Raw genomic sequence first — 24,526 nt, forward strand, 5'->3', positions numbered from 1 at the left:
AACAGATATTGCTCCCAGTGAGACTAAAAAGCAGCACTTTATGAAAAGCATTCAGAATTAGTCAACAGAGAAGTAATAATCTTCCATCAGGATAACGCAAGACAGCATGCTTGATGACTGAACAAAAATTGTTACAGCTTGGCTGAAAAGTTCAGATTCACCTGCTGTATTCATCAAACATTGTACCTGTGGATGTCCATTTATTTGTTGTTTTAGTTTTGTTTTCTGCTGTGCCACGTAGCTTGTGGGATCTTAGTTTCCTGACCAGGGATTGAACCCTGGCCCTCTGCAGTTAATGTGAAATCCTAACAAGTAGACTGCCAGGAAGTGCTGTGTTTTGGTCTTTACAAAATTCTCTTAATGGAAAATATTTCAATTCTCTGAGAGACTGTAAAAGGCACCTGCAGCAATTCTTTGCTCAAAGTATAAAAAGTTTTAGGAAGATGGAGTTATGAAGTTGCCTGAAAAGGGGCTGAAGATAGTGAAACAAAACAGTGAATACAATATTCAATCACATTCTTGGTAAAAATAAAAATTGCATTTTTAATTTTTACTTAAAATTGAAGGAAGTTTTTGGCCAACCTAATAGTATCCATTATGGAGATGTATTTGTTCTGTTTCTTATACTCAGACAGTTTAAGTTTCTAATCCACACACCAGCAGTGAAAAGCAAGCAAGTTATGTCTCATCTAACTTATTGTTTTGCAACTTGCCCTGTTTGATATGATGCGTCTAGCGTTTATGAGAGTGCGAGCATATAATACTTTATATTTTTATTTCTCATACCTCCAGATGCAATAGCCACAAAATACAAAGGCATCTTTTAAACTTTCCCTGCCTCTTTTTTCTTATTGTATATTTATTCAAACTCCTAGTGATAAATTTAACGTTTACAATGTTAACATTATAGTTGTTGGAAGTTCCTGACTGGAAAGTAGGAGGTATGGAGGGGTTGCTAAAGCAGCAGTAGTTAGGCTGAAGAAACAGCTGAAATAGTTTCCTTTCCTTTTGTTATCTAAAGCCTTCTCCAGCCCGGAGACCTAATATAACTTTTAATTTCTCATGCTTGGAAGAGAGACCAACACAAGCGTTTAACAATTTTGGTCCAGCCAAAGCTTACCTTTGAGAACTTTGGACCTTTTCTCCTGCGGTTCAGAGGTGAGAACAGAAACCAGAGGTATCACCTGTACTGTACTTTTTCTCTTCTCACTTCAGTCATCATGGCCAAAGCAGATTGAAGATTGAATGAGCCAACTCTCTTAGAGTTAGGTCTGTCATTTTCAAATTTCATATCACTTTTACCTCTCTCAGCAGATAGCGGCTCAGCTGCTGATTCATCGTGGGTGATTTCATAGCCATGCAAGTAGCAGAGTTTCATCATCCTACCACTTCATCCTTCCTTTTCTCAAACAGTGCTTTCACCATGTTTAATGAATCCCATTTCTGACATCAGCCCTGTCAGTGGTCTTTAAGAGCACTCCCAGGTTCAGTGATTGTTACGAAGACTCATAGGACTCAGCATATAGTTGTGTTCATGGCTATCAGTTATACAGTAAAGGGTACAAAGCAAAGTGCAACAACGGTGCCTTTGGTAAAGGCCAGGAGAAACCAGATTCAAGTTTCCAAGCATCTTCTTCCAGTGGAACATATCCACTTAATTCCTATAGCAACTAATTGTGACAACACATATGAAATGCTGTCTACCAGGGCAGCTTCTTAAAAATTCACTGCCCAGGGCTTTTAATAGAGATGGTTACAAAGGCAGGTTCTGCCTAAGATGAACCAGAATTCTAGACTTCTAGACAAAAAGCAAGTGTTTGACAAAAATAAAATTTTTATGCAGCAGTTTAGGCACAGTGAGTGATTTTTTTTCAGGAAGTGGTAAGAGCTCTTGCAAAACTCAAGTCCTGCCAGTCAAGAACTAATCTTGCAACCGTTGTCTTCTTAAGGATAGTAGTTTCACACCTGGTATAATGTGTGTGTGTGTGTGCATGTGCACACACTAGTAAAATACTATATCAGTGAGTTGTAGATGTGTGACTGAATAATCTATACACATTAAGCTGTTCTCATTTTTTTTCTTTCCCTCATGAGAAAATAATTTAATCTTAAATATAGAACTCCTTGCATTATATTATCCTATATCCATGATTTGGCCTTTTGAGAAGTTAGAATTTAGTAAGAAGCAGCTGAGACGTTTAAAAACTTCATAGCATTCCTGTTTATGTGTATTTTTCTTAAATTATTTAATCAAATATATTTTATAAACAATATATTGAATGTGGTGGGTTTTTCTATTTTGTTTTATTTTTGCCACTTTGTTTGATAATTTGATTTATCATGTAGTATAATGCTTGATCTCTGTGCACTTCTGACTGGGAAAGTTAGCATAGTGTGGTGGTGATTCCTGCTTAAACTATACATCTCAGCAGAAATAGTACTTGCTATAGTTAGTGGCCTCAGCACATTGTTTCTAAAAATCCTTGATTTCCTTGGAGTTATCCAAGGCTGCTCAATATGTGTAATCCTTTTAGGTTAAAAGATTCCTGTAGGGGACTTCTCTGGTGGTCCAGTGGCTAAAACTCAGTGCTCCCAATGCAGGGAGCCTGGGCTTGATCCCTGGTCAGGGAACTAGATCCCACATGCCACAACTAAAGACCATGATCGAAGGTCCTACATCCTGTAACTAAGACCCCTTGCAGCCTCACAAATAATGAATATATATATATTTTAAAAAGATTCCTGTATATATTACCGTGTCATCGCCAACTGTAAGACCTACATTAATTAAAACCTTTCCAAATTTTAGCCTATTTAGCCTTGTTAGTTAATAACCTTTAGGTTACTTATATCTTTCTAAATTTGAGGTACTAAAATAATATGTTTGTATTGGACTGCATTGACTGTTTTCTCATAACTTGAATCATTTTTCAGTAGAGATGCTATTAGTATTCTGGGTCGTTATAAAAGATTGTTCTGCATATTGTGACATGTTTATCATCTCTGGCCTTCAGCCTCATAAACTCTAGTAGTGGATACTTTTTGTGTATGCTTCTCCCCACCCCTCGTTTATTGGAACAAAAAAAAATCTCTTATTTCCAAGTGTCTGAGGGAACAGTACCGTCCTCAGTTGAGAGCTGCTGCTTTAGATGTATATTGTTTGGTTTGACTCTGGTTTATGACATTGAGGCCAAAATGGAAAAATAAATTATTTTTAATTTGTGAGACTTTATTTTTAATATTTTATTTTAAAATTCATCTTTAATTTTGAAATGTTTTTCTTGTTCCTAAGTTGGTTTTTATGATACCACTTTTTCCTGTTTTTTCTCCTATCTCTTGTCTGCCTCATCCTGTCATGTTAGCTGATTCATCCCTTTTGTGCCTCTTAAATGTTGGTTTTCTCCAGAGTTCTGCTTTTTTTACTCTTTTGTCTGAGTTCTCATATCTGTATAAGCAATCCAGATCATCTTCAAAGTTGAACTTCCATATCTATGTGGCCTGTTGTTTCCTGCATATGTCTGTCCCTTAAGTTCTGTAAGTACTCCAGATACAGAATGATGAAAATCTGTCATTTGTAGTCTGAAATAAAGAATCTGGAAGCTTCTGTCAACCTCCTGTTTTCTCTTTTTACTCCTTCTTATTCATCTGATTACTAGATTTTGTAGATTTTTATTATCTCTTGGCTTTCTTTCCATCCCATTTGTACCCCGCCCCCCCCCCACTATCTTGCCTAAATGATTACAGTAGTCCCTTGCCTTCTTTGTTGTTTCTATTAGTTATCTACTGCCACAAAACAAATTACCCTGAAGTGTAGCAGCTTAAAATAACAAACATTTATTATCTCACAGTTTCTGAGAGTCAGGAATCTGATTGCAGCTTAATTGAGTTACTCTAACTCAGGATCTCTTACGAGGTTGCAGTCAAGCTCCAGGCAAAGATCTAGGCCTATATTCAGCTGGGAGTGGATGATCTTCTTCAGAGCTTACCCACATGAGTATTGTCAGGCCTCAGTTCTTCACTAGCTGCTCAGTTTCTCACTTTGTGGAACCCTCCATAAAGCTGCTTACTGTTACGCAGCTTGCTTTCCCCAGAGCAGGAGTGTTCCCAAGACAGAAGTCATAGTGGTTTTTTCTTGGCTCTGCTGGGTCTTCGTTGCTGCTTGGTTTTTTTCTCTAGCTGCAGTGAGTGGCCTTCTCATTGTGGTGGCTTCTTCTTCAGTGCCGCATGGGTGCCAAGGCACTTGGGCTTCAGTAGTTGCGGCTCTTGGGCTCCAGAGCAGGGGCTCAGTAGTTGTGGCACACTGGCTTAGCTGCTTCGTGTCATGTGGAATCTTCCTGGACAGGGATCAAACCGGTGTCCTCTGCATCGTAGGGCAGATTCTTAACTGCTAAACCACCAGGGAAGCCCATTTTATAAATCTTGGAAATTACAAACCATCATCTTTCTCTCTCATTCACTCTCTTTTAATTATAGTTGATCTATAACGTTGTGCTAGTTTCAGATGTATAGCACAGTGAATCAGTTATATGAATACGTATATCCACTCTTTTTTTTCCTTTTTAGTTCTTTTCCCATATAGGCAATTACAGAATATTGAGTAGAATTCCCTATACTACCCAGCAGGTTCTTTAGACCATCATATCTCTTGTATGCCATTGATCACACAGACAAATGCTTGGACACTGTTGGAAGGAACTTATATGTGGGTACAGATACCAACCAGGAGACAGGGATCATTGGGGGCCATCCTCAAGACTGTACCTCAGAGTAAGTAGATGATGAAAGGTTTAGAAGATAGCTCAAAAAACATTCTAGTTTATATCACTAGAGAGAAGTAAAATGAGAAGAGACAACTTTGAAAATGAAATAGTCAAGATAAAGAAGAGATCTTTATAATACAAAATAAAAGTTAATTAATTTAAAAATACCAAATTAGTAGAAAAATAAAAAGAGTTCTCTTTGAATGTAGACCAGAGTGTGGAAAATTAAATAAAAAAGAAGAAGTACGAGAATGTCTTTAGAATTTGGCTAACTTACACTTAAAAGAGAAAGAGAAGAAAATGGCAGCCCACTCCAGTATTCTGGCCCAGGAAATTCCATGGACACAGGAGCCTGGTGGGCTACAGTCCATGGGATTGCAGGAGTCAGACACGACTTAGCAACTAAGCCACCACATACTTAAAAGAGGTTCCAGAAGGAGAGGACAGAGATAGTAGAGGAGAGGATATAGTCCCCAAGGATAAGAGGACATTTCCTGGGGCTGAAATCTTGTATCTCCCTACCTAGCCCTACAGATCTTCCTCCTCCTCTTATTTTTTTTCTCCTGTTTCTTCTTCTATCTTTTTGACTGTTTTATATATATATATATATGTGCACACACACACAGACATGTATTTAAACAGCTTTACAGTGCTGTGTTAGTTTCTGCTGTACAGCAAAGTGCATCAGCCACACATATACATGTATCCCCTCTTTTGCGGTTTCCTTCCCTTTTAGGTCACCACAGAGCACTGAGTAGTTTCCTGTGCTGTACAGTTGGTTCTCATTAGTTATTTATTTTATAAGTAGTGTAAATATTGCCAATCCCAATCTCCCAATTCATCCCACTTCCCATCTTCATATTGAAAGTGCTAAAAAAATCATGCCTACACATGCCTTTAATTTCAGAATTCCAAGGATAAAGAAAATAATCTAATTCTTAGAAATTAAAAAAAAAAAGTTAACCTTTCAAGCAAAACAGACTGTCTGTGCACCTCATTGGCCAAATTGAAAGCAGGAGGTTGACACGTTTTTCTTTAAATATTTAAAGGGAAATTATTTTGAACTTCGTGTTCTTTACCTAGTCGAGTTTTCAGTCATGTTCAAGGCAAGATGAACATACTTTCAGACAACAAAATATTTAGAAGATTTAAGGATTCTGCAGAAATGGAACCCTTTTCTCCACTATTATCAACACTGGCCATAAAAGAAACTGGGCTTTACTACCCTAAACTGAAGGAGGTGCTCTTAAACTAGGAATCCTGACCATGAAAGTGAAAGTTGCTCACTTGTATCCTACTCTTTGCGACTCCACGGACTGTACAGTCCATGGAATTCTTCAGGCCAGAATACTGGAGTGGGTAGCCTTTCCCTTCTCCAGAGGATCTTCCCAACCCAGGGATCGAACCTAGGTCCTCCCGCATTGCAGGCAGCATTCTTTACCAGCTGAGCCACAAGGGAAGCCCAAGAATACTGGAGTGGGTAGCCTATTCCTGTTCCAGGGGATCTTCCTGACCCAGGAATCAAACTGGGGTCTTCTGCACTGCAGATGGATTCTTTACCAGCTGAGCCACAGGGAAGCCAAAGAATATTGGAGTGGGTAGCCTATCCCTTCTCCACCAGATCTTCCCAACTCAGGAATCAACTGGGGTCTCCTGCATTGCAGGTGGATTCTTTACCAACTAAGCTATCAGGGAAGCCCTGACCATGAAATGAATGTAAATAGAAAAAAGCAGACATTACCTATCCAAAACTATTTTTTAAAGTACATAAATTATAACATTTTAGGTGATAAAAATTGTCCCACAGAAACCAGCTATGAAGTAGAACACAAATACAGCACTTCAGACTGTGTTCTCACACAACCATGTGGGGTTATAAAACAAACTTGAACTGAAAATTTAAGAGCTGAGGAGAGAAATCAACAAAAGTTGAGGAAATAATGAAATGAAGATTGAACTGAGAAAACAAATAGAACAAGACAGAATCATATCAGAAATCAGTCATCTTAGTAGATGGAGAAAAGACATAGGATCTTTCCAAAATGAAATATAAAAAATGAAAATATCATTCTTTAAATTGGTAAAGATCATCTATAAATCTCTTAGCAGCTATATCCCAGTAATAGTATGTTGGAAGCATTCCATTTAAAATTGGGACTAAGTATCTGTTTGCATGCCTCATTTCAGTTTCCGGTAGGTTTAGAAATTGCCTTAGAATTACAAGTAGTATACTTATATTGTATATATGATTATATCTCACTTTTTATCCCCAATCCTACATATTTTTCTTCCATGTGGATATTAAGGAGTTGATCCATTTTATAGGTCTTTTCACATAATCAAGCTATAAAAATTACTTGGATATGATTTATCAAAATATATTAGAACCAACTGTGTGATACAAATTCATAGCCTTCGATTCATATATTACACAGAAAATGCTAAAAGTACACAGTCTTAAGTTTTTATTTCAAGAAATGAGGAAAAAACTGGCCAACTAAACTTAAAGAAAGAAGGAAGGAAAGACAAAAGACAAAATTAATGAAATACAAAATAACTGAAAATAGAAAAAGAAAACGGAAAAATTAGTTACTCAGAAAAAATAATATTCCTTTTTTTGTTTTCTTTTTGGACTCCAGTTTATTTTGTTCTTTGGTTTCTTAGTTCTTTTATTAGATTCTTAGTTTTAAACCTCTTTTCACTATTTTTCTTTACAATCAAAGCTTTCAAGTAATATTTTTTTCTTTAGTTCAGTTGCTTAGTTGTGTCCAATTGTTTGCAACCCTATGAACTGCAGCACACCAGGCCTCCCTGTCCACCACCAGCTCCTAGAGTTTACTCAGACTCATGTCCGTTGAGTCGGTGATGCCATCCAATCATCTCATCCTCTGTCGTTCCCTTCTCCTACCTTCAGTCTTTCCCAGCATCAGGTCTTTTCAGATGAGTCGGCTCTTCGCATCACGTGGCCAAAGTATTCAGGACTGATTTCCTTTAGGATGAACTGGTTGGATCTCCTTGTAGTCCAAGGGACTCTCAAAAGTCTTCTCCAGTACCACAGTTCACAAGCATTAATTCTTCAGTGCTCAGCTTTCTTTATAGTCTAACTCTCACATCCATACATGACTACTGGAAAAACCATAGCTTTGACTAGACAGACCTTTGTTGGTAAAGTAATATCTCTGCTTTTTAATATGCTGTCTGGGTTGGTCATAACTTTTTTCCCATTGAGCAAGTGTCTTTATTAATTTCATGGCTGCAATCACCATCTACAAATTTACAGTGATTTTGGAGCCCAAGAAAATAAAGTCAGCCACTGTTTCCACTGTTTCCCCATCTATTTGTCATGAAGTGATGGGATCAGATGCCATGATCTTAGTTTTCTGAATGTTGAGCTTTAAGCCAACTTTTTCACTCTCCTCTTTCACTTTCATCAAGAGGCTCTTTAGTTCTTCACTTTCTGCCATAAGGGTGGTGTCATCTGCATATTTGAGGTTATTTGTATTTCTCCCAGCAATCTTGATTCCAGCTTGTGCTTCATCCAGCCCAATGTTTCTCATGATGTACTCTGCATACAAGTTAAATAAGCAGAGTGACAATATACAGCCTTGACGTACTCCTCTTCCTATTTCGAACCAATCTGTTGTTCCATGTCCAGTTCTAACTGTTGGCTCCTGACCTGAATACAGATTTTTCAAGAGGCAGGTCAGGTGGTCTGTTATTCCCATCTCTTTCAGAATTTTCCACAGTTTATTGTGATTCACACAGTCAAAGGCTTTGGCACAGTCTTTCCCATTCTGTTGTTTTTCTCTGTTTCTTTGCATTGATCGCTGAGGAAGGCTTTCTTGTCTCTCTTTGATGTTCTTTGGAACTCTGCATTCAAATGGGTATATCTTTCCTTTTCTCCTTTGCCTTTTGCTTCTCTTCTATTCACAGCTGTTTGTAAGGGCTCCTCAGACAACCATTTTGCCTTTTTGCATTTCTTTTCCCGGGGGATGATCTTGATCCCTGCCTCCTGTATTTTTTTCTTAATACCACTTGTATGGTCACCATAGGTTTTGTGGTATGAAATGTTCTTCTTTCTCTTTCTTGTTAGTAATTTTTGTTTTTTCTTTAATCCATGCATTATCTAGGAACTGAAATTCTATATAGTGAAGTTTTAATTTATTTGTTTATGGATTATAATCAGTGAAACAACCTATAAAATTATTTTTAAAAAATTTTGTGTGTTTGCCTGAGCTCTTAGGAAAAATTAATCTTTTTGTGAGTTGCAAGAATCTCTGCCTAGTAAGTCATAGACATTAACTTTTTTTTATTTTTTGGTCTGTGCCCCTTGGTTTATGGGATTTAAGTTCCCCAACCAGGGATTGAACCCAAGGCTTCTGTAGTGAGAGCACAGAGACTGCCAGGGAATTCCTCCATTAATTGTATTTTTAAATTCCTGCATGTCTTTAATTTTTTTCTTCTAGATTTTAAATGTTGAGAAAGTCTCTGGCAGACACTGTTGATTGGCTAGGCCTTACGCCTTTGCCTTGCCTTCCTCCCACTATGGAGGCTGGATAATTTAATATTCACTTCTTGCTGCTAAGGTGGCTGGGCACAATACACCTTCTGGCAAATACACCTATCGGAGGGCATCTAGGAAGATTTTGCTTTCCAGATGAATTTAACTAATGTGCCTGGCACCCTCTTCCCTTTCCGCCTTTGACCTAATGTGCTAGCACGTTCTGCCTAAAGTGACAAAAGTGGAGAGAGAAAGGTCTTGATGAGTCTCTGAACAAAACACCAGCCTCTTCCTACTTCTAAATTTCTTGTTATATGAGAAAAAGAATCTAGTAATCTAAGCCATTGTTGATTGAGCCTGATGTTTTCATCCTGATAACAGGATGTTTTAAAGTGTTCAAATATGTCATTTTTACATTTCTATTTATTTTGCTTTTTACTATGTATATTTTTGGTGTAAATAAATGGACATACATTAATAAATGATGCTTTTTTATCATTACATGATGTTCCTGTCACCAATCCTTATAACTTTAAATTCTTCTTTGGATGATGCTAATATTGCCACTCTGCTTCCTTTCAGTTTATACTCACCTAGTATCTCTTAAGCCATTAAATTTTTTTTTTTGTAAAATTGTACATTGCACAAAATTTATCATTTTAGACATTTTCAAGTGTATGATTCAGTGGCATTGAGTTCATTCATAATGTTGTACAAACACCAACACTCTCCATTTTTAGAACATTCACATCTCAAGCAGAGGCTCTGTACCAATTAAACAATATCTGTACCTCTTTCCCCCAGCCTTTGGTAACCTTCATTCTACTTTTTGTCTCTGAATTTATCTATTCTAGGTACCTCACAAAGTAGAATCATAGTATCTGTCCTTTTGAAAGGTATATTCTCTTCTAATGGGATGGTTTATTTAGGTTTAATATTATAACTGATACACTTTTTATTCCTTCTATAGTTTACCACTTATTAAATACTATTGTTTCTTTATTTTTCCTTTTCCTTTTTTTGTTAATCTGAAAGTTTACTTCCATTAGTGGTTCCTTTCTGCTTTTACTCTCAGTCAGAAGTATATGATATTGGACCTTCCCTCATGGTTAAGAGTCCATGCTTTCACTACAAAAGGCACCGGTTCAATGGTTCAATCCCTGGTCAGAGAAGTAAGATCCCACATGTCCTGCCATGTGACAAAAAAAAAAAAAAAGTAGTATATGGTACTACTGTTAATTAAAAGCAGAATACCTATTTTTTTGCATCACGGTCACACTATTTCTCTTTTCTTTTTAACCTAAAGAAGTTGAAACCTTTGAAATAATTCTTACCTCTTGCTTCTTTTCTCATCCTTTCTGTCTCTCCACTTAAAACCTTAAAAAAAGTTTTTACTTCATCATTCTCCCATTTCCCAGCTCCTTGACTTTTTTTAATATACTTAAGTATTTAAAAACAATTTCCTTTACTTAAAAAAAATATTTATTTTTGTTACATTGGGTCTTTGTTGCTGTGCATGAGCTTTCTCTAGTTGTGGCAAGTGGAGGATACTTTGTTGTGATGTGGTGGCTTCTCTTGTTGTGGAGCATGGGCTCTAGGCGCAGGTTCATTAGTTACAGATCAAGGGATCATTAGTTGTGGATTGTGAGCTCTAGAGAATAGGCTCAGTGGTGTGGCACATGGAATTAATTGCTCCGCGGCAAGTGGGATATTCCCAAGTCAGGGATTGAACCCATGTCTCCTACATTGGCAGGCGGATTCTTAACCATTGGACCACCTTGGAAGTCCTTTTTAAAAGCACTTTGATTATATGTTCCAAGAGAGTGTGTTCTTATTCATTCAGACTTAATTTCAGATGTTTATTGCTCATCCATTCCTTCCCTTTTATGTTGAAGTGCCGCTTGATGTAACAGATGAATCAACTACATGCACTTTCGTGGGTAAATATCAGAAACACGTTGAGTAAAAAAATTATTTGAAAATATTACTTGATATATTTCTGTAATCAGAAACCCTCATAGTATGGTGTAAAACTTGAAAACCCAAAACAGCAAATTCAGACTTAGTTACTTTTGGGGAGGAATGAGAGAGTAGGATTAGAGAGACGAACATAAAGGGCTTTAAGGGTATTATCATATACTTAATTGGATTAGCCAAAAATTCTTCTGGGTTTTTCCATAACATCTTACAGAAAAAACCCAATGAACTTCTTGGCCAGCACAATATATATTATATTCCTCAAAATGTGTATGAGAATTGGCCAGGAGCCTCAACATGTTCTGTCGTGTGGTGGTGAGAAGTATTGTGTTTCAAATAGGAAAGAGTGTATTGACGATCTTCTTCCATGACGTAACAACATGCAGAAGTTCCTGGAAGTTGAGGAAAGGGAGCTGGAGAAGACATGTGGATCACAAGTTTGGCTCTTTCTTGGGGACCCAGTGCCACACCATTCTCTCTTGCCCTAACGAGACTCAAGTCACATTTGAGCCTTTCCAGCATGTGTCACAGTGGGTCTGAGTAAGCAGGGATACTAATCCCACTTGTTCTTTGAGATAAACTTAGAAATCATCTCTTCCAGGGAGTCTGCCCCTTTACCCTGCCTTCTTTACCTCTCATTTCCACCCTTTCCTTTGCCTTGGGTTCCTAAACCATCTTGTGTTTATAGCCTTAGTAGTTGTAAACTTATTGAAATATAATCAATCTATTTTTGTATCAGTTTTTTCTTTTAAACCCTAGATTTCTTTAGCCATGAGGTGAGATCGCAGAGGTATTACAGAGGTCAGTTAACTATTTTGTACTTTATTCAAAGAACAATAGGAAACCATTGGAAGATTTTAAATATAGAGGTGGGCATGCTTGCTAAGCCGCTTCAGTTTGTCTGACTCGTGACCCCGTGGACTGTAGCTTGACAGACTCCTCTGTCCATGGAATTTTCCAGGCAAGAATACTGGAATGAGTTGCCATTTCCTCCTCCAGGGGATCTTCCTGACCCAGGAATCAAACCCTGAGTCTCTTAAGTCTCTTGCATTGGCAGGCAGGTTCTTTACCTCTGGTGCCTCCTGGAAAGCCACAAATACAGAGGCAAAAAGATGTAATTTGAATTTTATGAAGATCATTCTAGCTACTGTTGGACTGTTGGATGGATTGGAGAGGTGTAAGAGTAAATTAAGAGAAAACAGTTTGATAGTGGGCTCTGGAGCCCAGTTGCCTGTGTTCACTGTATACTAGCTGTGTAATCTTGGGAATGTTACATAACTTTTCTCTGCCTCAGTTTCCCCATCTCTAAGATAGCAATAAAACTGTACTATGTCAGCGTTGCTGTGAAAGTTGAGTTAAAACAGCTTAGAATAGTATTTAGCATATAGTAAGCAGTTGGGAGGAAAAGGCAATGGCACCCCACTCCAGTACTCTTGCCTGGAAAATCCCATGGACGGAGGAGCCTGGTAGGCTGCAGTCCATTGGGTCGCTAAGAGTTTGGCACTACTGAGCAACTTCACTTTCACTTTTCACTTTCATGCATTGGAGAAGGAAATGGCACCCCACTCCAGTATTCTTGCCTGGAGAATCCCAGGGATGGGGGAGCCTAGTGGGCTGCCGTCTATGGGGTCGCACAGAGTCGGACACGACTGAAGTGACTTAGCAGCAGCAGCAGCAGAAAGCAGTTGGGAAATAAATGGGGAAACAGTGGAAACAGTGTCAGACTCTATTTTCGAGGGCTCCAAAATCACTGCAGATGCTGACTGCAGCCATGAAGTTAAAAGACGCTTACTCCTCGGAAGAAAGTTATGACTGACCTAGATGGCATATTCAAAAGCAGAGACATTACTTTGCCAACAAAGGTCTGTCTAGTCAAGGCTGTGATTTTTCCAGTGGTCATGTATGGATGTGAGAGTTGGACTGTGAAGAAAGCTGAGTGCCGAAGAATTGATGCTTTTGAACTGTGGTGTTGGAGAATACTCTTGAGAGTCCCTTGGACTGCAAGGGGATCCAACCAGTCCATTCTAAAGGAGATCAGTCCTGGGTGTTCTTTGGAAGGAATGATGCTAAAGCTGAAACTCCAGTACCTTGGCCACCTCATGGGAAGAGTTGACTCATTGGAAAAGACTCTGATGCTGGGAGGGATTGGGGGCAGGAGGAGAAGGGGACGACAGAGGATGAGATGGCTGGATGGCATCACTGGATGGACGTGAGTCTGAGTGAACTCCAGGAGTTGGTGATGGACAGGGAGGCCTGGCGTGCTGCGATTCATGGGGTCGCAAGTTGGACACGACTGAGTGACTGAACTGAACTGAAGCAGTTGGAGGGCTTTCCCTGGTGGTTCAGATGGTAAAGAATCTGCCTGCAATGCAGGAGACCTGTGTTTGATCCCTGGGTTGGGAAGATCCCCTGGAAAAGGGAATGGCAACCCACTCAAGTATTCTTGCCTGGAAATCCCATGGACAGAGGAGCCTGGCAGGCCCCAATCCATGATGTTGTAAAGAATCTGACACAGCTGAGCAGCTGACACACAGCAGTTGGATGAGGCTTCTCAGGTGGTGCTAGTGGTAAAAAAAAAAAAAAAAACCTGTCTGCCAGTGCAGGAGATGTAAGAGACGTGGGTTCGATCCTTGGGTTGGGAAGATCCCTTGAAGGAGGGCATGGCAACCCACTCCAGTGTTCTTGCCTGGAGAGTTCCATGGAAGAGGAGCCTGACTGGCTATAGTCCTTAGGGTCGCAAAGAGTCAGACATGACTGAAGTGATTTAGCACAGCATGAGCAGTTGGATGTTACCTATTATGTTATTTAACAAATATTTGTGTGCTTAACTACATCTACTCTGGACCAGATGCCACTATTAAGCTGAATTTAACAAATGATGAAAACAAATTCAAATTAATATATAGACAAAATTTTGGGTTATGATTACACCCCTAAAAATCTGAATATAAAACAAACTATTTGGCCATTATTATATGTTAGGATTCTAGAGATAATTTTTTTGGCCTTTTTTTCCTGCTTTTTAAAAAATCATAATGTAGATTTTTTAAAGTGTATATAGGCCTCTATAAAGTACTGGGGAACATTTTTTGAGTAAGAGAATCCCCAGTATAAGACTATATTCCCTGGTGGCTCAGCTGGTAAAGAACCTGCCTGTCAATGCAGGAGACACAAGAGACTGGGGTTCAGTGCCTGAGTGGGGAAGATCCCCTGAAGAAGGAAATGGCAACTTTTCCAGGCAATTTTTGCCTAGAAAATTCTGCAGAGGAGACTGTGGGGCCCCAGTCAATGGGGTTGCGAAGAGTCAGACCAAGTGCTTGTGTGTGAGCGCACACACGTACACACAGTATAAGACTCTAGCTTTTGTTATGTTTCCCTGCTGTACTATGTAGTAATTAAAAAACTCATTCTGTGAACATGTGTTAATATTAAATATGTTTCTATAATGAATGACCTTTTGGGTAAAATATGTCAGCTTTAGAGTTTATAGAGCTTTTCTTTCTGTTTATTTTGTTGTTGCTTAGTCGCTAAGTCATGTTTGACTCTTTTGCGACCCCAGACTGTAGTCCATCAGGCTCCTGTGTCCATGGGATTTCTCAGGCAAAAATACTGAAGTGGGATGCCATTTCCTTCTCCAGGGGAATCTTCCCGACCTAGTGATCAGACACAGGCAGATTCTTTACCACCAAGCTGCCAGAGAAGCCCTCTATTTATTTTTTTATTTCAATCGATTATAGTTTTTTTTTCTGAAAAGTTAAATTTTATATTTTGTTGCATTAGAAAGTTGAAATAGTCACTCTTTTTTTCTCTTAAATTTTTTAGATTTATCTTTTAAATGGACTGTAATTGCTTTACAATGTTGTGTTAGTTTCTGCTGTACAGTAATGTGAATCAGCAGTGAGTATATGTGTATTCTGAATAAAGGATGCACAGTGATAATTGATGTGTAAATGTGATGAATATTTGGGAGAAATTTGGAGTTTTGTTGTAATAGTATTTAAATTACTAACTTTCTAAAAACGGATAGTTTATATGTATATATATATATATTGTGTTACATATTAAAGAATTTATAGTTGTCTTTGCACAAGAAAATTTTGGTAGTATTTAACTTTGGAAGTCTGATTCGGAGATACTTTTAAAATTTATAAATGTAATCAAAAAAGTGGCAAAGATGTAAGGAAAACAGTAACAAAGAAAATAAAAATAGAAGCAAGTGTACCTGTATGAGAAACCTTACAAAGAATGCTTGGTTCATATGAATGAATTCAAGCACTCTTAGCATGATCCATGTTTGTATTGAAACAAAACAGTTTTGTGTTTGTTCTTGTTCCAGTGTTAATGTTTGTTTACCTGCTTTATTTTTTACAGGGATGTACATGCAGTCTGTCTCTGGGATGATAAAGGCCCAGCAAAAATTCATCAGGCTTTAAAAGAAGATATTCTTGAGTTTATTAAGCAAGCACAGGCAGTAAGTTTTGCGTCTTTATATTGTTTAAGACTTTACTCAGTATCATCCTGAAGTAATTTTAAAATATCACATAAACTTTGACACACTTGCTAGTTAAAATTTTTTAATGAAATGATGGTCATTTATTGTTTTCTCCTCCCATAGTGGCATTTCTTTCAAACAAATATTTAGTTACCTCAATTAAAAGACGCTATAAAGAATTTCATTCTTATACATTCTTTAGAATGCCCCACCATTATTATTGGCCACACATCAGTCCACATAAATCTTTTTTTTTCTTCACAATTAATACCTTTTTTCAGGCTGACAGTAGTTTTTTTCAGTTCTGAATAATTGTCTGACTGTATAATTCTTGGACTGTCTTTCACATTGCTCCTGCTGAGCTGAAATTCAGTATTCTTGGGTTGGTACTGTGTACACATGTTTAATTTTAAAATGAAGGCAGAGCTCATTTAGGTGTTTGTTTGTTTTGTCTTTACTGACACTTTTGTCTTTTGGGAAAAATTAATGCAGAGGTAAAGTGTTATTTCAGATCAACTCTGGCATCACTGATGCATTGTTTATCACTTTGAAGAAAGGCCTAAGAACGTAAGGTTATTTTCCTTTCTATAAAATAAAGTTTGAAAAATAGAGTTAGAATTTCTTACTCTTTATTTGAATTTTTGCATCGTTATCTTGTACAACATTAGTAAAAGTCTGTTAGAAATTTTGTTGAATATTAATGTGTTAGCAGTTGGAAATTAAAAATGAATATATGACTTGACTGAAATTGAATATATGATTGGTATATATTTCATTCTGATGAAATAAGGATGATGTCACATTGGATATTACTTACAAAATGAAACGTCTTATTGTTGATAGATACCATTAATTCTGCCATGTTGATCAGTGATTTTTTAAAAATTAGAGTTTTATACGAAAATTATCTTTTAATGAAAATAAATCATCTCAACTTTGCTTAGAAAAATTAAATCTTTCAATATCACAATTTAATCGAAAGATACATTTTTCTAGAACTGTTTAAGGAAAAGTTGTTTCTTCTTGAATTGGAAAGCATATCAGCTTATCCGTTAATGACTTTTGTTGAAGATAAATCATGTTTATTTCAAATCGACAAAGTATTATTCTTTAGTTTCTGGAAATGGGCTCAGAAAGAATCATCTTAGAAATATATTTCATACTAGAAAACAAAATATCTTCAGTGTTTCACTGTAACTTGATCCGAAAAGTTTGGAATGCAGACCTTAGCAAGAACTTGAAGCTAGGATTTAGCGCCAGTAATTCAGAGCAGTTAAATTTCAGGACCAGCAGTGCCAGACATAAGTATATAATTTTAAAACATTTTTAAGAAGATCTAGCTTTGTGAGTTTAGTAAACTCAATTACTAGACTAATTGAGCTTATCTTGTTGCTGCTGCTGCTGCTGCGTCGCTTCAATTGTGTCCGACTTTGTGCGACCCCATAGACGGTAGCCCACCAGGCTCCCCCATCCCTGGGATTCTCCGGGCAAGAACACTGGAGTGGGTTGCCATTTCCTTCTCCAATACATGAAAGTGAAAAGTGAAAGTGAAGTTGCTCAGTCGTGTCTGACTCTTAGCGACGCCGTGGACTGCAGCCTACCAGGCTCCTCCGTCCATGGGATTTTCCAGGCAAGAGTACTGGACTGGGGTGCCATCGCCTTCTCTGGCTTATCTGGTCAGGAAGGACCAAATCTCCCAAATGGGGCAGGTAGTGAGCATTAAAATGTTGATTATAACATTATTTTAAATGACAAAAAAGGGAAGTAAAAGTAAATGTGCAGTGCTTAGAAAGTTATTAGTATATTGAATTTTTTTCTTTTTTAAAGATTAACATGCTGCTAAGTCACTTCTGTTGTGTCTGACTATGTGTGAACCCATAGACGGCAGCCCACCACGCTTCCCCGTGGAGTGGGTTGCCATTTCCTTCCAATGCATGAAAGTGAAAAGTGAAAGTGAAGTCACTCAGTCATGTCCGACTCTTAGCAATCCCATGGACTGTAGCCTACTAGGCTTCTCTGTCCATGGGATGTTCCAGACAAGAGTACTGGAGTGGGTGCCATTGCCTTCTCCGAAAGATTAACATAACTCTCCTATTTGTACATAATTCTGTGACTTAGCATTTTGGGCTAGGCTCGCCTGATTTTGCCTAAGCTTATTAATGTGGCAGCAGTAAGGTGGTGGATCTGCAAGGACTGGATGGCCTAAGAGAGCTTTTTTTTTTATTTCTGGTGTTTGGCACTGTACTGGCTTCCTTCTGGGGCTTTTTCCCCCTCATGTGGTTTTTCGTTCTCAAGGAAACCAGTCTTTGAGGTGATAATGGAGTCTTGCAAACCTCTTGAGATCTTGGCTCAGAAGTATCAGAGTCACATCTGCAGCATTCTGTTGGTCATAGTTAATCACAGGACCTGCTAAAGTCCAGTGGAGAAATAGATTAGGATCTTTTTTAAAAAAAATTGAGATAAATTTGCATACCAGAAAATTCCTTTTAAAACTTTATAATTTTGTGTGTTTATTGCCTAATTTTAGAATATTTTTATCAGCCTAGATTGGAGAAGGAAATGGTAACCCACTCCAATATTCTTGCCTGGAGAATTCCATGAACAGAAGAGCCTGGTAGGCTACAGTCCGTGGGGTTACGAAGAGTCTGGCAAGACTGAGTGACTAACACATACATCAGCCCAGATATTAATAGAAACTCTGTACCCATTAGCAGTTACTCCCCCATAAACTCCCCCTTCCCTTTGGCAAACAGTAATCTACTTTCTGTTCCTGTGGGTTTATTTATCCTAGACATTTCCTATAAATGGAATCCTATAATATTCGGCCTTTTATGACTAGCATCTTTTGCTTGGAGTAATGTTTTTCAAGTTTCATCTATGTTGTACCATTTAGCACTATTTCATTCCTTCTTATGGGTGAGTAATACTCCATTGTATGAAAGTGAAAGTGTTAGTCACTTAGTTGTGTCTGACTCTTTGTGATCCCATGGACTGGAGCCCACCAGGTTCCTCTCTGTCCATGGAATTCTCCAAGCAAGAATACTGGAGTGGGTTGCCATTTCCTTCTACAGGGGATCTTCCTGACCCAGGGATTGCATCCAGGTCTCCCACATTGCAGGCAGACTCTTTACCAACTGAGTCATCAGGAAAGACCTATTCCATTGTATGACTATGCTGTATTTTGTTTACCTATTTGTCATTGATAGACATTGGAGTGTTACTACTTTTTGTCTATTTTGAATAATGGTGCTGTGAACATTTGTGCACAAGTTTTGTTTTAGGTATAATTGACATATAACGTTATGCTAGTTTCAGGTATACAACAGAGTTATTTGATATTTGTATATTTTGTAAAATGATATGTACGTATTGCAAAATGATTACCACAATAAGTCTACTTCATATCCGTCACCACACATAGTTACAAAATTTTTTTCTTATGATGAGAACTTTCAAGATTTACTTTTCTTAGCAACTTTCAAATGTGTGCTATTCTGTTACTAACTGTAGTCACCATGCTGTATTGAGTTGGCCAAAAGGTTCCTTTTGTTTTTAAGTAAAAATGAGACACATTTTTCATTTTCACCAAAAACTTTACTGAACAACGTATTCACTTTGTTCCATTTGTTGTTGTTGTTTAGTCGGTAAGTGATGCTCAACTCTTTGTAACACTGTTGATTGGCAGGAGAATTTTTTATTGCTGAGCCACCAGGGAAGACCCTTTTATGCCAGTACCATACTGTTTTGATTCTAGCTTTGTAAAGTAATTTGCAGTCAGGAAGCATGATGCCTCCAGCTTTGTTATTTCTCAGGACTACTTTGGCTATCCAGGGTCTTTTATAGTTCTACAAATTTTAGTATTCTTGGTACTATTTCTGTGAAAAATGTCATTAAAATTCTGATAGATATTATAACAAACCTATACTACTTTGAGTAGAGGGGACATTTTAACAATAGAATTTTAACAGTCTGTAAGCACAGAATATCTTTGCATTTATTTGTGTCTTAGTTTCTTTTATCAGTGTTTCAGTGTAGGTCTTTTACCTCTTAAATTTATTAATGTTCTTAGATATTTTGTTCTTTCAGATGAGATTTTAACTGGGATATTTTCCCCCTAATATCTTTTTGATAGTTTGTTATTAGTTTATAAAAACTCAGGAGATTTTTATATATTGATTTTTCCATCCTGTAATTTTACTGAATTTATTTATTTCTTAATGGAGTCTCTAGTGTTTCCTATATATAGTATCATGTCATCTACAAGTAGTGACAGTTTTACTTCTTTCTTTCCAATTAGGGTGCCTTTTATTTCTTTTTCCTAACTAATTGCTCTGGATAAGACTTCCAGTAGTGTTGGATAGGAATGGTAAGAGTAGGCATCCTTGTCTTATTCCTGATCTTAGAAGAATAGCTTTCAACTTTTTACCATTGAATGTAATGTTAGCTTTGGGCTTGTTCTTTATTAAGTTGAGGTACATTCCCCTCTATACCTACTTTGTTGAAAGTTTTTAATCATAAATATATGTTGAGTTTTGTCAGATGCTTTTTTCTGTATCCATTGAGATGATCATGGTTTTAATTCATTTTGTTAATATGGTGTATCACATTCATTAATTTTTAAGTGTGGACCCATTCTTAAATGCCTGAAATAAAATCCTACTTGATCATGGTGTATGATGCTGTGGAATTTGGCTTGCTGATTTTTTTTCAGAATTCCTTATATCGACATTCATCAGCGATTCTGATTTGTAATTTTCTTTTGGCTTCCTTGTTTGATTTTGGGATTTGGGTAATGCTAGGCTAATAAATGAGTTTGGAAGTGTTCCCTCCTATTCTGTTTTCTAAAAGAGTTTGAGAAGGATTAGTATTAGTTCTACTTTTTTTTTTTCGTGTATTGGTTTTGCCATACATCAACATGAATCCGCCACAGGTACACACGGGTTCCCCATCCTGAACCCCCCCCCTCCTCCCTCCCCGTACCATCCCTCTGGGTCGTCCTAGTGCACCAGCCCCAAGCATCCAGTATCATACATCGAACCTGGACTGGCGATTCATTTCATATATGATAGTATACATGTTTCAATGCCATTCTCCCAAATCATCCCACCCTCTCCCTCTCCCACAGAGTCCAAAAGACTGTTCTATACATCTGTGTCTCTTCTGCTGTCTCTCATACAGGGTTATCGTTACCATCTTTCTAAATTCCATATATATGCGTTAGTATAGTGTATTGGTGTTTTTCTTTCCGGCTTGCTTCACTCTGTATAATAGGCTCCAGTTTAGTTCTACTTTAAATGTTTGATAAATTCAGCAGTGAAACCATCTGATCTTGGACTTTATTTGTTGGCAATATTTTTTTCTACAAAACGCATTTGTAATTGGTGGATTAGAATGAAAACTTTCTTTTCCATTTGGATCTGTGTTTGTGAGCTTTTTTTTTTAAAAAACTTTTTATTTTTTGTTGTGATATAGCCAGTTAACACTGTTACAATAGTTTCAGGGGAACTGAGAGGGACTCAGCCATACATATACATGTATCTGTCTCCTGCAGAGTCCCCTCCCACCCAGGCTTCCACATAACATTGAGGAGAATTATGCAGTGCTTTTTAGTAGGCCCTTGTTGGTTATCCATTTTATTATTTTTTAAAGTGTATTAATTTTTAATTGAAGTATAATCGCTTTATAATATTATGTGGGTTTCTACCATACATCAATACTATTTTAAATATAGCAATGTGTATATGTCAATCTCGAACTACCTACTTATCCTTTCCCCCACTGCTGCTACTGCTGCTAAGTCACTTCAGTCGTGTCCGACTCTGTGTGACCCCATAGATGGCAGCCCACCAGGCTCCCCAGTCCCTGGGATTCTCTAGGCAAGAACACTGGAGTGGATTGCCATTTCCTTCTCCAATGCATGAAAGTGAAAAGTGAAAGTGACATCACTCAGTCATGTCTGACTCTTAGTGACCCCATGGACTGCAGCCTACCAGGCCCTTCTGTCCATGGGATTTTCCAGGCAGGAGTACTGGAGTGGGGTGCCATTGCTTTCTCCATTCTTCCCCTACCCCCTTGCAACTTTTAAGTTTGTTCTCTTAGTCTGTGAGTCTGTTTCTGTTTTGTAAGTAAGTTTATTTGTATCATTTCTTTTATTTTTTTTAACATTTAGATTATAAATCTTTATTAATCTTTTTAATGGTATCTTCCACCTTTCTTGTTTTGTTTGTCATGGATTTCTCCATCCAGAAACTGATTAGCCAGTTCTTTTTATTTTGGACACTTAGTTTATTTGGACTTTATTTTGAATTATGCTTTGGAGTAAGGATCTAACTTCATTCTTTTTCCAAAAAGCTAACCAGTTTTCTCAAGATCATTTTTTTAAACTTTTTGTTTTGTATTGGAGTATAGCTGATTAACAGTGTGGTAGTTTCAGGTGAACAGCAAAGGGGCTTAGCCACATATATACATGTATCTGTTCTTCCCCAATCTCCCCTCCCATCCAGACTGCCACATAGTATTGAACAGAGTTCCATGTGTTATATAGCAGGTATTTTTTGGTTATCCATTTTAAATATAGCAGTGTGTACAGGTAACCATAAGTTTGTCCTTTTAAGTCTATGAGTCTTTCTGTTTTATAAGTAAATTCATTTGTATCATTTCTTTTTAGAGTCCATATAGAAGGGATGTGCTATGATATTTCTCCTTCTCTGCCTTCCTTCACTCAGTGTGACAATCTCTCGGTCCATTCATGTTGCTGCAAATGGCATTATTTTGCTCTTTCTAATGGCTGAGTAATATTCCATTACATATATGTCCACATCTTCTTTATCCATTCCTCTGTTGACTGGCATTTAGGTTGGTTCCATGTCTTGGCTATTAAACAGTGCTTCAGTGAGCACAGTTGCTTGTATCTTTTTGGATCATTTTTTTCTCCAGATACATGCTCAGGAATGGGACTGCAGGGTCATATGGTAGCTTTATTTTTATTCTTTTTGAGGAACCTCCATACTGGTCTTTATAGTGTATCTACCTGTTTACATTCCCACCAACAGTGTAGGAGGGTTACCTTCTCTACAAACCCTCTCCAGCATTTATGTTTATGGATTTTTTGATGATAGCCATTTTGACTGGTGTGAAGTGATATTTCATTGTAGTTCTGGTTTGCATTTCTCTGTAAATTAGTGATGTTGAACATCTTTTTATATTCTCTTGGCCATCTGTATGTCTTCTTTGGAGAAATGCCTATTTAACGCTTCTGCCCAATATTTGATTGGGTTGTTTGTTTTGATGTTGTTAAGCATCATGAGGTATTTGTAAATTCTGGAGACCCTTGTTTTCCACATCATTTCCCAGTTTGTGGGCTCTCTTTTTGTTTTCTGTGGTTCCCTTTGCTGTGTGAACCCTTTTGCTTTAAGTACATCCTGTTTGTTTATTCTTGCTTTTATTTCCATTATTCTGTGAGATGGATCAAAAAAGATATTGCTGCCATTTATGTCAGAGAGTGTTCTAACTGTTTTCCTCTAGGAGTTTTATAGTGTCCAGTCTCACATTTAGGTCTCCAATCCATTTTGAGCTTATTTTTGTGTATGGTATTAAAGAATTATCTTCTTTTTTTTTTTTTACACGTAGCTGTCCAGTTTCCCAGCACCATTTGTTGAACGGTGTCTTTCCAACATGTAGTCTTGCCTCTTTTGCCATAGATTAATTGACCGTAAGTGCATGGATTTATTTCTGGGTTTTCTATTCTGTTCCATTGATTTATATTTCTGTTTTTTGTGCCAGGACCATACTGTTTTGATGACTGTAGCTTGTAGTATAGTCTGAAGTTAGGAAGTCTGATTTCCTCTAGCTCTGTTTTTCTTTCCCAAGGTTGCCCGGCTGTTCGGTATCTTATGTGTCTTTATATAGATTTTAAGATTTTTTTGTTCTAGTTCTATGAAAAATATCATTGGTAATTTGATAGAGATTGCATTGGATCTGTAGATTGCCTTAGGCAGTATAGTTATTTTGACTATATTGATTCTTCCAACACATGAACATGGTATGACTTTCCATCTGTTTGTCTTTTTCTTTCAACAGTGTCTTGCAGTTTTGGGGGTACAAGTCTTTTGTCCATTTAGGTAGGTTTATTTGTAGGTATTTTTATTCTTTTTGATGTGATGGTAAATGTAATTGTTTCTTGGATTTTTCTTTCCAGTCTTTCATTGTTAGTGTATAGAAATGCAACAGATTACTGTGTATTAATTTTGTAACCTGCACCTTTACTAAACTCAGTGATGAGCACTAGTAGTTTTTTGTTGGCATCTTCAGGATCTTCAATGTATAGTATTACTTTCTGCAAACAGTGACAGTTTAACTTCTTTTCCAATTTAGATTCCCTTTACTTTCTTTTCTTCTCTGATTGCTGTAGCAAGGACTTTGAAAACTATGTTGAATAAAGGTGAGAGTAGACATCCTAGTCTTTTTCCTGATCTTAGAGGAAATACTTTCAGCTTTTCACATTGAATATGATGTTACTTATAGGTTTGTCGTATATGGCCTTTATTCTGTTCAAGTTATGTTCCCTCTGTGTCCACTCTCTGGAGAGTTTTTATCATAAATGGGTTCTGAATTTTGTGAAAATTTTCTGCATCTATTGAGATGATCATACTGGTTTTATTCTTCAACGTGTTGATGTGACATGTCATATAGATTGATGTGCGGATATTGAAAAATCCTGTATCCCTGGGATGAATCCCTCTTGATCATGGTGAATGATCTTTTTAATGTATTGTTGGATGCAGATTGCTAGTGTTT

The 24,526-nt window shown here is 37.4% G+C and overlaps 1 protein-coding gene across 3 annotated transcripts in view; it reads left to right on the forward strand.

Moving 5' to 3' along the window:
- CUL5 (cullin 5) overlaps nucleotides 1–24,526 on the forward strand; it is a 126,509-nt gene that overhangs the window by 36,661 nt on the left and 65,322 nt on the right. For all 3 annotated transcript variants that reach the window (XM_042232881.2, XM_004015998.5, XM_042232882.2), the window contains one exon: nucleotides 15,610–15,709. In XM_042232881.2, coding sequence (XP_042088815.1) covers nucleotides 15,610–15,709 — 100 coding nt within the window. The remainder of the gene's footprint in view (nucleotides 1–15,609; nucleotides 15,710–24,526) is intronic.

This window comes from Ovis aries, chromosome 15 (assembly GCF_016772045.2).
Source record: "Ovis aries strain OAR_USU_Benz2616 breed Rambouillet chromosome 15, ARS-UI_Ramb_v3.0, whole genome shotgun sequence".
NCBI classification, from domain to species: domain Eukaryota; kingdom Metazoa; phylum Chordata; class Mammalia; order Artiodactyla; family Bovidae; genus Ovis; species Ovis aries.